The sequence below is a fragment of the Suricata suricatta genome, chromosome 9 (assembly GCF_006229205.1).
Source record: "Suricata suricatta isolate VVHF042 chromosome 9, meerkat_22Aug2017_6uvM2_HiC, whole genome shotgun sequence".
Classification (NCBI taxonomy): domain Eukaryota; kingdom Metazoa; phylum Chordata; class Mammalia; order Carnivora; family Herpestidae; genus Suricata; species Suricata suricatta.
The window spans coordinates 42,515,759-42,528,245 of record NC_043708.1 but is presented as its reverse complement, the minus strand read 5'-3'; the positions used below and the strand labels follow the sequence as shown (position 1 = coordinate 42,528,245).

General features: G+C 35.1%; 1 protein-coding gene across 3 annotated transcripts in view; it reads left to right on the top strand.

Moving 5' to 3' along the window:
- Positions 1-1,892: 1,892 nt before the first annotated feature.
- KTN1 (kinectin 1) overlaps positions 1,893-12,487 on the top strand; it is an 88,657-nt gene continuing 78,062 nt past the window's right edge. For all 3 annotated transcript variants that reach the window (XM_029950569.1, XM_029950570.1, XM_029950568.1), the window contains exon 1: positions 1,893-1,909. In XM_029950569.1, the coding sequence (XP_029806429.1) occupies positions 1,907-1,909 (3 nt within the window). In that variant the 5' untranslated portion in view covers positions 1,893-1,906. The remainder of the gene's footprint in view (positions 1,910-12,487) is intronic.

Here is a 12,487-nt window from a genome sequence, read left to right as displayed (position 1 = left end):
GTTATCTCAGTGTGGTTTTGATTTGTGTTTCCCTGATGATGAGTGATGTTGAGCATCGTTTTATGTGTCTGTAGGCCATCTGGATGTCCTCTTTGGAGAAGTGTCTGTTCATATCTTCTGCCCATTTCTTCACTGGATTATTTGTAAAACATTTTTTTTAAACCTTTAATTAATTGCTGTTGGACCAGCTTATTGTTTTGACAACTGGTAAATGAGAAGCATTTATCCTACAAATGAATTGTTTCTCAGGTCAGGGGAAGAATTTCTATAGATGTATTCTACCTAATCAGGAAAGAGTGATAGACTTAGAATACCACCATTTTGCATCTCCTAATGAGTAATGTCTAGGCAAAGATAACCAGTTGCTAATATCACTGTAAAGGGGGAGATATCTGGACATTAGATATATACTTTTGGAAATATGCCATGCTGTCTGTGCCATAGTCTTACACTCAAGTCATGATCCTGAATTTGATATACCCTTTAAATTTACCAATTTATAGGAAATAAAAAGGACAAAACACTTGTTAAATACTATGAAGATGCCATCAACAACATTTATACTGGGACTCTCTACAGAACTAGCTACATGGTTTTTCCAACCCCAAATTCTAAGAAGTGTAAGAAAGTGAATAATAAAAGAGAAACAAGGATGATGAGAAGGACAAGAAATCCATCAATCAACACAGAATAACTGAAAAGATACTTACAAAGCAGTGGGAGAGATGTGAATACTGGCTTGATATTTAATAGTAAGGTGTTGTTAATTTAAAATTTGCTGTGAGACTGGATGTTTTGCCCTATTTTCATGTTCAGGGTTTCTGTAAAGCTGTAACTTTAGGTAATAATAACGTTTATAGCCTGATTATTTTTCATACATCTCCTTTCTCTTTTTCTCCCCTCCTTCCCACTTTCTCCTCCTTCTGCCTGTCCCTGCAACCTGTGCAAATCCTATTCTCATCTCTGTCCTTGGATGTCAGATAGTGAATCTGGTTCTGTTCTGTTGCTGTTACCTTTAGGAGCTGAATTTCTGACCTTTTGCCTACTCTAGAGTGAGGATCCAGTCATCTTCTGCATTCTTTGTTTCATATACTGCATTTTAGGTATTGGTTACTGTTTTGGATTTTTACTGTTTCTGACTCAGGGAGATGTTATCTTAGTTTTGAGTTCAGCCATATCTTTGGTAATCCCCTTTTATGTTTTATCTGTCGTGTTAAGTGTTTGGAATAAAATCATGCTTATTGGAAGTCTTCATCTTCATTTTTATCTATTTCTAATTTTTAAAAAAAGTTTATCTTGAGAGAGAATGTGCACATGTGCGCATGGGGGAGGTGCAGAGAAAAAAGGAGAGAAAGAATCCCAGGTACACTCCACTCTGTCAGCCTGGAGCCCCAGGAGAAGCTTGAACTCATGAACCATGAGATCATGACTTGAGCTGAAACCGAGAGTCAGACACTTCACTGACTGAGCCACCCAGGTGCCCCTCCTGATTTGTTTTTGAAGCTCTGCTCACAGTATCCTGACTGCTCTAGTTCTGTGATCTGTTCTTTCCTTTGCTCAACTTTGCCTTCTTTAAATCTTGTTATTATTCAACTCTTTAGAATAAATTTGATTTTAGTATCACACTAATTTGTTAGGATTACAGTCAGTTAAAATCTGTAAGCCTTGAAATGTGATTCTTGTTCCTACTAGTGATCTCACTCATCCTATGTTTCTTTAGTCTGTTTTGGTGTATAAATAGCTGAGGCTGAGTAATTTTTTTTCTTTTTGAGATAGAACTGGTGTCCCTTGCTCTCTAAACTCTTGTTGAACTCAGAATCAAATGTACCTATCTTTTGTTTAGTGACTCGAATACCCTGCTGTTAAGTGAAAAGCCATTATATGAAAACATATTCCATCAATTTTAATGGTAAGTTATGTTGTGTTCCATCTCAACTGACCAAATTCACATGTAAGAAAATATTAATCTAGCAATGAAGATGAGTTAATGTAAATAGAAACAATTTGAAAATAAATACTTTGAATGTAAAATGTAATAGATAAAATGAAGGTATATCATACTTCAAAGGTGGGAAAAGAACACTTGATGGTTGTGGTGGTTGGTGGGGTGTTACTCTTTGGAAAGTCTATTCTTTTTGTACTGTTTTCTTCACTAATTTCAGCCTTTTTGGAGCCCAGGGTTATTTTGCATTTTATCTGCACTTGAGCAGCACCTGGGTGGCTCAGTCAGTTAAGTGTATGACTTCGGCTCAGGTCATGATCTCACAGTTCATGAGTCAAGCCCCACATCTGTCTTTGTGCTGACAGCTCAGAGCCTGAAGCCTGCTTGGATTCTGTGACTCCCTCTCTCACTGCCCCTCCCCCACTTGTACTCTCCCTATCAAAAAATGAATAAATATTTTAAAAAATTTTATCTGCACTTGAAAGTCAAATTATGGCTCAGAAAAGCACCATTAGGGGAATAAAGGCCAAACACAAATCCTTTAAACAGTGTAGAAATAGAAGCCAGGCAGAAGCAACTGAAGAGTTGGAGATGCTAGCTCTGCAGTCCTCTTGACTGGCATAAGGATACAAAGGAAAATGTGCTGGGTTCATCCACTTGTGTGTAATTCATTGATATGTGTGATATAATTGGAATCCATTACATTGAATAAATTGTTGAGCATGTCTTTAGCTGAAATCATAATGTTGAAATTTCATTGCAGAATATTTAGTGTGGGTTTAGGTGAATAGTCCCTAATGTCCAAAAAAGAAAAAAAGCCATTGTTAGAAAAGTGTACTTTTAAAGAGCCATTTTCATGAAAACCAGTTAACTGAATAATTTATTTTATTTTTTAAATAAAGTTTATTTCTTTTGAGAGAGAATGCATGGTCAGGGGAGGGACAGAGAAAAAGGGGGAGAGAGAGAGAATCTCAAGCAGGCTCCATGCTGTCAGCAAGGAGCCTGATGCAGGGCTTGATCTCATAAACTGTGAGATCATGATCTGAGCCAAAATCAGGAGTCAGATGCTTAACCTGCTAAGTTACCCAAGTGCCCCTGAACAATTTATTATGTGAGGTGAGTCTGTAGACTGAAATAACATGGTATCCCTTTTTGTCTAAGCCAGCTCCTGGAATTTCTGCTGGTCTAGCTTGGGAACTGAAAGAGTTTGGTGGCAAAGGATAAAATAAAAATGTTATTTTATGAAACATTATTTAGTTGGTTTATCCTTTGTTTTCCTTCCTCTTTTGAGATATTTGTATGTTCAACACATCATTATAAACTGACTTACTTAAGAAATTTATTAAAATGTTAGTAATCTCAGGCAGAGAACAGAGTCCTTTGATAGGTGATTCGGATACTTTTTAAAACATTAATTGGCAACTTTGGGATATGATCATTTAACCTTTTAAGTATTCCCTGATTGGTATTACCATTCAGCCATGTTCAGTATTTACCTATCTTGTCTCTAAGAGTAGATTGTCTGCTTTATCAGCTGTTCTGCCGAAGTCAGTTATTCTATAATGTGTATTGGGTTTTCCTGATTTAATAAGGCTTTGTATTAAAAAAGAGAGAAAGGGGCATTGGAATGATTTTTTTATAGTGAATGACTTTTGGTGCACCTAAATTTTTTAGTTAGTGACTTTGTCTGGATTAATCCATAGTTAATTCACCAATTTTAGTTTGACTGCTTCCTGTTGTATTCAGTACAGGACAGCTTTTACCTTTTTTTTTTCCCTTCCTAACTCTTCAGGCATCTTCTAATAAAACAAGTCTTTTATAAATGTATGATTATAGTATCTGTGTACTGTCTTTTGAAGGCAGTATCTTCACATGGCTCTTAAGGCGGTTGTGTAAACATGGTTTCTGAGCACAGTTTACAGAAAAGAATAGCTACAGGATAGGAGCTTCTTCTTGTGGCTGTATTTTATTTTTTTCCAGCATTATGAAGATGTAATTGATATAACATTATGTAAAGTGCTGTGTAATGATTTGATATATGTATATTTTGTAAAATGGTTATTATAATCAGGTTAGTAAACATATCCGTCACCTCATTTTTTATGTTTTTTTTCTTTTAGTGAGAACTTTTAAGATTTACTGTATTAGCAACTTCCAAGTATGTAATAGAGTATCGTTAACTGAAGTCCCCATATTGTGCATTAGATCCCCAGAACTTACTCATCTTATAATGGAAAGTTTGTACCCTTTGACCACCTTCACCATTTCTTCCTCTCTCTGTTTGTAACCACCAGCAGGGTGCAGGTGTCGTCTGCATAGCCTTGCCAGTGCATGTTATTTCGTTTTTTTGTCAATAGCCATTTTGACAGGTGGGTGATACTTCATTGTGGTTTTGATTTTCATTTTTCTTATGATTAGTGATACTGAGCACCTTTTCATGTGCCTGTTGGCCGTTTGTATATTTTCTTTGGAAAAATGTCCATTCAGGTCCTTTCCCCATTAAACTAAAAAAAAATTTTTTTTAGTGTTTATTTGTTTTTGAGAGAGAGAGAGCGAGAGAGCGTGAGTGGAGGATGGGCAGAGAGAGAGGGAGACACAAATTCCAAAGCAGGCGCCAGGCTCTGAGCTGTTAGCATGGAGCCTGATAGCAGGGCTTGAACTCATGGACTGTGAGATCATGACCCGAGCTGGATTGACGCGCAACCGACTGAACCACCTAGGTGCCCCTTTTGCCCATTTTTTTTTAATTAAAAAAAATTTTTTTTTATATAGTTTATTTTTGAGACAGAGAGAGACAGAGCACGAGTGGGGGAATGGCGGGAGACACAGAATCTGAAGCAGGCTCCAGGCTCTGAGCTGTCAGCACAGAACCTGATGTGGGGCTCTAACCCACGACCGCGAGATCATGACCTGAGCTGAAGTTGGATGCTTAACCGACTGAGCCACCCAGATGTCCCATGCCCATTTTTTAAATTAAAAAATTTTTTTTGTTACTGAATTGTACGAATTCTTTATATAATTTAGATTTTTAACCCCTGATCTGATATTTAGTTTACATTTTCATCCCATTCTATAGGTTACTTTTTCATTTTGGTGGTAGTTTCTTTTGCTGTACAGAAGCTTTTTAGTTTGATATAATTTTGTTGATTTTTGCTTTTGTTGTGCTTTTGGTGTCATGTCCAAAAATCACTGCCAACACCAATGTCAAGGAGCTTTGTCCTTATGTTTTCTTTTAGTAGTTTTACATTTAAACCTTTTAATCATTTCAGATTAATTTTTGTGAATGTTATAAGATAGGGGTTCAGTTTGTTCTTTTACATGTGAATATCCCATTTCCTCTGCACTGTTTATTGAAGACACTACCTTTTTTCCGTTGTATTCTTAACTCCCTTGTCAAATATTAATTGGCCAGATATGTGAGCTTATTTCTGGGCCTTTGATTCTGTCCCATTGATTTATATGTGTTTTTATTCTGCCATACTATTTTGATTACTGTAGATTTATAGTATAGTTTGAAATCAGGAAATGTGTTGCCGCTCGCATTGTTCTTTCTCAGGATTGCTTTGCTTATTCTGTGTTTTTTGTGGTTCCACATGAAATTTAGGATTGTTTATCTCTGTAAGACATGCCGTAGAATTTTGATAGAAATTGCATCGAATTTATAGCTGTAAGGCTTAGGGCAGTATGGACATTTTAACAATATTCTTCTATTCCATGAACATATGATATTTTTCCATATATTTGTATTTTCTTCAATTCTTTCATTGTCTTAACAGCTTTCAGTGTAGTATACATCTTTCACTTCCTTGGTTGCATTTATTTTTGAGTATTTTACTGTTTCTAGTGCTACTATGAATAGGATTGTTTTCGTGGGACTATATTTTAGATTTCTGGTATCTTCTTTGAACCTCTTAAAACATATTTCTGTTGTTTGGAAGGGAGTCTTTGCAGTCACAGATTTTTAAGGTGCACTGTATTCAGTGTTTTGATTATATTAACCAGATAATTTATAAACAACTTACGAGTATGGAAACTCAATTGGTGAAATTTCAGAGACTTGACTTTTTCTTGAAGATTGTTCTTAGTAAGGTAACTTACTGTTTTTTTGTTTAGGTTGCTTATTGGGGGTGATGTCAAAACAATAGCCTCAATAGAAAAAAAACCCCAAAACACAACTTGTTCTTTTGGCTGTTGCAGATTTAAATGTTAAAATACAAAAGTTGTACCTATTTCCAGTTTATGGTAGTTTTATCTGGATTATTTGATTTTTAACTTTCCGTTATATATTCCTTTTGGAGTTTCAAGAACATAATGAAGTACATATTGTGATAAAAAGTCCTTAATTTTGTTTTTTAGAGTACTGGTGAGTACAGATAGGATTAATGTGTATTGTATTTATGAAAGTTTATTTTGAAAGAAAATCCAAAGGGAAGGACTCAAGGATTACCTTATATGTTGTAAAAAAATACTAATAAATAACAAAGTTATTTTTATTGTGAAATTATTTCTGTCATGAAGTAAACCTTTTTTTTTTCTTCCCATATTTATGCTGATTTCCTTTTAGTCATCTATTTCACAGTACTACGTGTTGAGCACTGGGTTGGGTTTATAAACCATAGGTAGGAGAGGAGACTGTGCAGTCAGTAGAAGAGTCATTCATCTGGCATGTTACACTTTCAGTAGTGTAAAGTAAACCTTGTTGTAAGAAGGAAGTAAAAATCTTAAGTGAATGTTTTTTTAAAACTCAGTTTTTATCAGATCTTTCTGTTTGGTAATTCTTCAGTTTTAAAAGTCTGTGGCTTTTGCTTATGTGTATGAATGCTCACACACAATTTGTAGTTTCTTCAGTTCTTTCTAATCTCTCTGGTCTTTTATATGAGTTTTTATTTCTTTGTGTGATTTCTCGTATGCATCTAATAAATGAAAAATTTTTAGTAGTCTCTCACATTTTTCCATTTGGAATTCTTGGGGGTATAATCCCTGTTTGTAAGTTTACCTTCAGCAGGGGTGTATCTGAAAATGCTGTACTGTGCAGGCTAGATTGGGTAGAAGGAATTTTTCCCTGAGGATTTCATGACCTTGGGACCACTTTTGTGTTAATTAATTTTTGGTAGAAGGGGTGAGAGTATTCTGGACTGGCAGAGACTGTGGATGCAAATATTAGAGCCCATGGTTATAAAATCTTTATGAAAACTTTTTTTTTTAGCTTTCGAGTGGTAGGAAAAGTGGGACAAGATTTCTCTCTTCTTCTAAATTTATCCTTTGCTGACTGTAGAATCCCTTGGAAGTCTTGGTTTTCATACATGTCTCATTTCCCCTTTTCTAACTACAGTTCAGTGTCTTGTGTCTTTGCTTTAAGTGGCTATTAACACTTTCATTTCCTATTTGATTTACCCTCTTCCTTAGGATTTCCCTTAATTACCAGAAAATTTGCCTATTTTGGAGTAAAACAGTTTTTGTTGTATTTAATTGGAAGAGTTCTCAACTCATATTGCTAGGCATGGATTCCTCAATTTAGTTTTTTAAAGTCACAATTTAGAGGGGTGCCTGGGTGGCTCATTTGGTTGAGTGTGTGACTTCGACATAGGTCCCACATGAGTTCAAGCCCCACATCAGGTTCTGTGCTGATGTCTTAGAGCCTGCAGCCTGCTTCAGATTCTGTCTGTCTGTCTGTCTGTCTGTCTGTCTCTCTCTCTCTCTCTCTCTCTTCCCCTCCCCTGATCACACACACTCTCTCTCAAAATAAATAAACATTAAAAAAAAAAAAGTCACAATTTAGGGCACCTAGGTGGCTCAGTTGGTTAAGCATCTGACTTTGGCTCAGGTCATGATTTCACAGTTTGTGAGTTTGAGCCCCACACCGGGCTCTTTGCTGTCAGCCCAATTCAGATCCTCCACCCCCCTCTCTCTTTGCCCCTCCCTGGTGCTCTCTCTCTTTTTCAAAAATAAATAAAACATTTAAAAATCAATAAATAAAAGTCACAATTTAATTCATAATTTAAAAATGTAGTTCAATTTAAATTATAAAGCTAAGATATGTCCATGATGGAAAGATGTAAACATTCTGAAGGATGTAAAGTGAAAAGTTACCAAGAAAAGTACCCAGAAGTTGAGTTAATGGTTTCTCACGTCTCCTAGGAATTTTCTAAGCATGTATGAGCATAACTCTCACGTAAAAGGGAATTTTCTCTCTGTACCACTCTACAACTTGCTTTTTATGTATGTTTGATTTATTTACAATACATATTTTTTAATGACGACGTTATGAAGCTGTTACAGTCTTTAGTCATTTCCCTAGTGCCAGGCATAAAATTTTTAGTTTTTACAAAGTTACATTGCTAACAGTGAACACTTTTTTTAAATAGTTTATTGTCAAATTGGTTTCCATATAACACCCAGTGCTCTTCCCCACAAGTGCCCCCCTCCATCACCACTACCTCTTTTCCCCCTTCACCCTTCTCCTTCAAACCTCAGTTTGTTTTCAGTATTCAACAGTCTCTCAAGTTTTGCAACAGTGAACACTCGGGCATATATTTGTACCTGTGTGATTATATGTATAGAATATAGATATCTAATAGTAGTTTTAATGAGAAAAGGAATTTTCTCTGTTAAAGGGTATGCACTATTTTTATACCTTGATTTTTCCAAATTTCTAAGATTGTACTAGTTATAATCAAACTAACACAAAATGAGAGTACTGGTTTTCGTACTCCCTGGCCCATGCCTTACTTCTTTTAGATAGCTTTATCGAGGTGTAGTTGACACACAATAAACTGCATATATTTAAAGTGTACTATATGATAAATTGTGCCACAAGTGTACATGGTGAAACCACCATAGTCATGATCCTCATAACCCCTTTGTGAGTCCTCATTTACTCATTTTCCTGCCCTGCCAGCCTAAGTGTGAATTTGCATTTCTTTAATGTGACTGAGGTTGCATTATTTAAAAATACACTTAGTATTTTTTCCCTTTGAGAACCTTCTAAACATTTTAGGGAGTATTTCTAAGTTAAGGCCATCAGACCTTGGTCATTTTTTGGAATTTAGTCACTTTTCTTTTGCCATACAAGTCTTTATCATATTTTCTAATCAGATTTTCCAGTCTTTTCTTTTATGGCACTAGGTTTTACATGATACCCGAAAAGCCTTTTACAGAGTAGAATTATTTTAAAATGCAAAGAAACAAACTTGTGTCTTATAGTTCTTTCATGGTTTAATTTTTTAACCTTTAAAACCAAAGTTTATATTACTGAGGTGCAGGGACTTAGTTTCCCCTGAAAATGGCTGTCATTTGTGTCCATACTAATTAAGTAATCTACATTTTTTATATGTTTATTTGAAATGGCCCATCTGTTTTATACTAAATTTTTTGTATGTATTTAGTCTATTTCTACTGTGTTTATTTGGCTGTTCTTGGGCAAGTTTTAAAAATTCTTGTTTAATAAGTGAGGCTTTTTCGGTAGTTCTGTCAGAGTGTTTTTGAGCAGTATTTGACGTTTTCGTCTCATCGTTTGCATTTCATGTTTAGTTTGTGAAATGATGTGTTTTAGTCTGGGGATAGTATATCATTTTAGTACTTCCATTGTTGAATGACCTAAGATGATGCACTTAAAAGTTATTTTATCAGCCTGTTATGTTCAACTTTAACACTCCAGTCAGACTTTCCTAAGGGATGACAGATTTTGAAGTAAGTTTTCTGCTTGCTACCAGATATTAGTTATTAGAACTACTTTTTGGTAGTGAGATATTGGACCTATTTGGTGAAATTAGGCAGAAATAGGACCACAGGTAGAAGTTACAGGCAGATAAGATTCTGGATCAAAACTAGGAAAAATGTTCTGACAGCTTTCTGAAGATATAAAAGGAGGTTATGGGAAGTATTCATTCATCCCAGGTTTTCAAGTATGCTCACTGAACATTTAGCTGGGTTCAATCTTTTTGAATGGCTGTTTGGATTATATGGCCCTTTCTAAGAAACCCAAAAATTGTGTGGAAAAGTAAAAGTAAGTTCAGGATTATAGATGTTCGGGGAAGAAAGTCTTCTGTATATGGTACAACTATTTTACAATTACATTATTGATGTGAATTTCATGTTCTAATATTAATGTTTGAACAATTTTGATGATTTATGTCCTTGTCTATGCATTGATTTGAAATACTGAGTATTTAAAGTGCTTTTGGTATTAAAGCTTCTGATTTGTCTAATTTATCAAAAGTTAGATTTCCTTACAGAATAAACTTTTAATGAGATTATTGCCTGTGGAGGTGTCTTTAAATGAACAGTGTTGTTTCCTGAAAAAATGGACTCGTTTGGACTTGCTGGGTGAGCAAAAGTATGAAAGATGCTGGTTTAACTTTCAGCAGCTACCACCAATGCAGATCCTTTTTTTTTTTTAAATGTTTTATTTATTTATTTACTTATATATTTATTTATTTTTGAGAGACAGAGTGTGAGCAGGGAAGGGTCACAGAGAGAGGAAGATACAGAATCTGAAGCATGCTCCAGGCTCTGAGCTAGGTGTCAGCACAGAGCCTGATGCAGGGCTCGAACCCAGGAACTGTGAGATCTGACCTGAGCTGAAGTTGGTCACTCAACTGACTGAGCCACCTCTGCAGATCCTTTTTAATTTCTTGAAAGTGCTGTTCAATCTGATTTATCCATTCTTGTGTTATTGAAAAAAAGTAAGTTTGGCTAAAAAAAATAGAAGTTTCATATATTGTGACATATCAGAGAAATTAAATTTTATGACTCATCTCTGGGATTAGTTGGATTCGTTTCAGATTTGGGTAGCAGTACTTCAGAATGGGGATTGCTTGAAATAACTTAAGAGGTATGTGAATAAGGTGTGAGTCATAGAAGTAACTGTATGTTGCAAGTTAAAAGGAGAAATTGCAACATAGCTTTGAGATTTCAGTATAGTCTATAACGTTGATTTTAGACAAGTTTTAGTAAATGGAGTTGCCATGTCAGGCAACTCAGTGTTTCATTTACTAGATTATCTGTTAGTTACTTTGAGTTTTTTTTTCACCTCATTTTAAAAGATAAATTTACAGTTGTACTGTGGGCTCTGGGGCCATTAAACTTTTGGTGTAGTGACTGATGAGAGAATGGAAATTTAGATGGGTTTTTATATTTTGATGACTGTTTAGGAAATGGGTAATGTTTGATTTTTCTCTTTTCTTTTTCTAATGATTTGAAGAAACAAGTTTTTAAAAATTATTGCAGGTGTAATACACTTGTAAACTTTTAACCATATACAACTGTACAAAATAAATCAAATCTTTCTATTTTCTTGTGTTTTTGTTAGTACTTTTTACATTTTCTTATGTTTAAAACTTTAATCTGGATGTTTTTTGATGTAAATGATCCAGCCTTTCCTCTACTGACTTGAAATAATGTAAACTAAATTTTTATCCTTTTGGATCTGTTTTAGATGGAGTTTTATTATTATCTGTTCTTTTATCTTTATCACATGGTAGTATATTGCAGTCTCCTTTTAATTGTTAGTCTCTTATGTCACAGAATTCTGTGGATAGTTATGTACTCTAGGGTTTCAGGAAGAGAACTAGCTGTAGGACTGGTATTTGAGCTCAGAGTAGAGCCACATGAAGACTCAGGTTTGGTTTTTATGCTCTGGCTTATAGATAATACGTGCTTAACTTCTGCAACAAGATCATTTAGAGTCAGCAAGTCGATTTGCGCAACACTGTTAAGCATCCTGCATTCTTCATTCAAGTTTTTAAATTTAAGTGGAGAATCAACATAATTTATAAGGAATAAAAATTTAACAATATAATAACTATAATGTGTTCTCTGTGTCCTCCAGTACCACCGTTTTTACCCTATCTCTGGATTAATAACTTTGTTTCCCATTTCATTAAGAAAATAGTAGCATTGAGGAAGAGGATTTTCACAGGCTTCTGTACCATATATACCTCCTTGCCTGTGCTTATATACTCTTTCTTCCCTGTGTTTTCACAGAAGATTGTGCTTCCATCTAAGGCCAGGCTTTCTAATTGTACACCAAATCCTATTCTTTCTTGCCATTTGAAAACATTGCCCTTCATTCTCCTGCATCATCAATCTTTCCATTTATACTGGATCATCTTTATCAGCATATTAACACTCTGTGATTTCTTCTATTTTTAAAACTCAAGCTCTCAAGCTCATATATCCTTCCAGCTTCCATTTCATTTCTCTCATCTCTTCATAGAAAATCTCCTCTAAAAGAGTTGTCCACACTTGGTGAAGTACTTACTTTTGAATTCATTTAGTCAGATTTTGATCATAGTCTACTGCTTTGGCCAAAATCACCAGTGAAGGCTATGTTGCTAAACCCAATAGTCACGTTTTAGTTTTCATTGTACTGTATTAGCAATACCATTTGATAAAGTTGGTCTCTCCCCTTTGTTAACACTATTCATTTAAGCCACTAGGGTAGCATCCTCCTGATTTCCTTTAATTGGCTTTAAGTATATAATTTGCCGCATACTCCTAAATTTGTATCTCCAGCCTGCATGTCTCCCCTGCCACACACTCTTT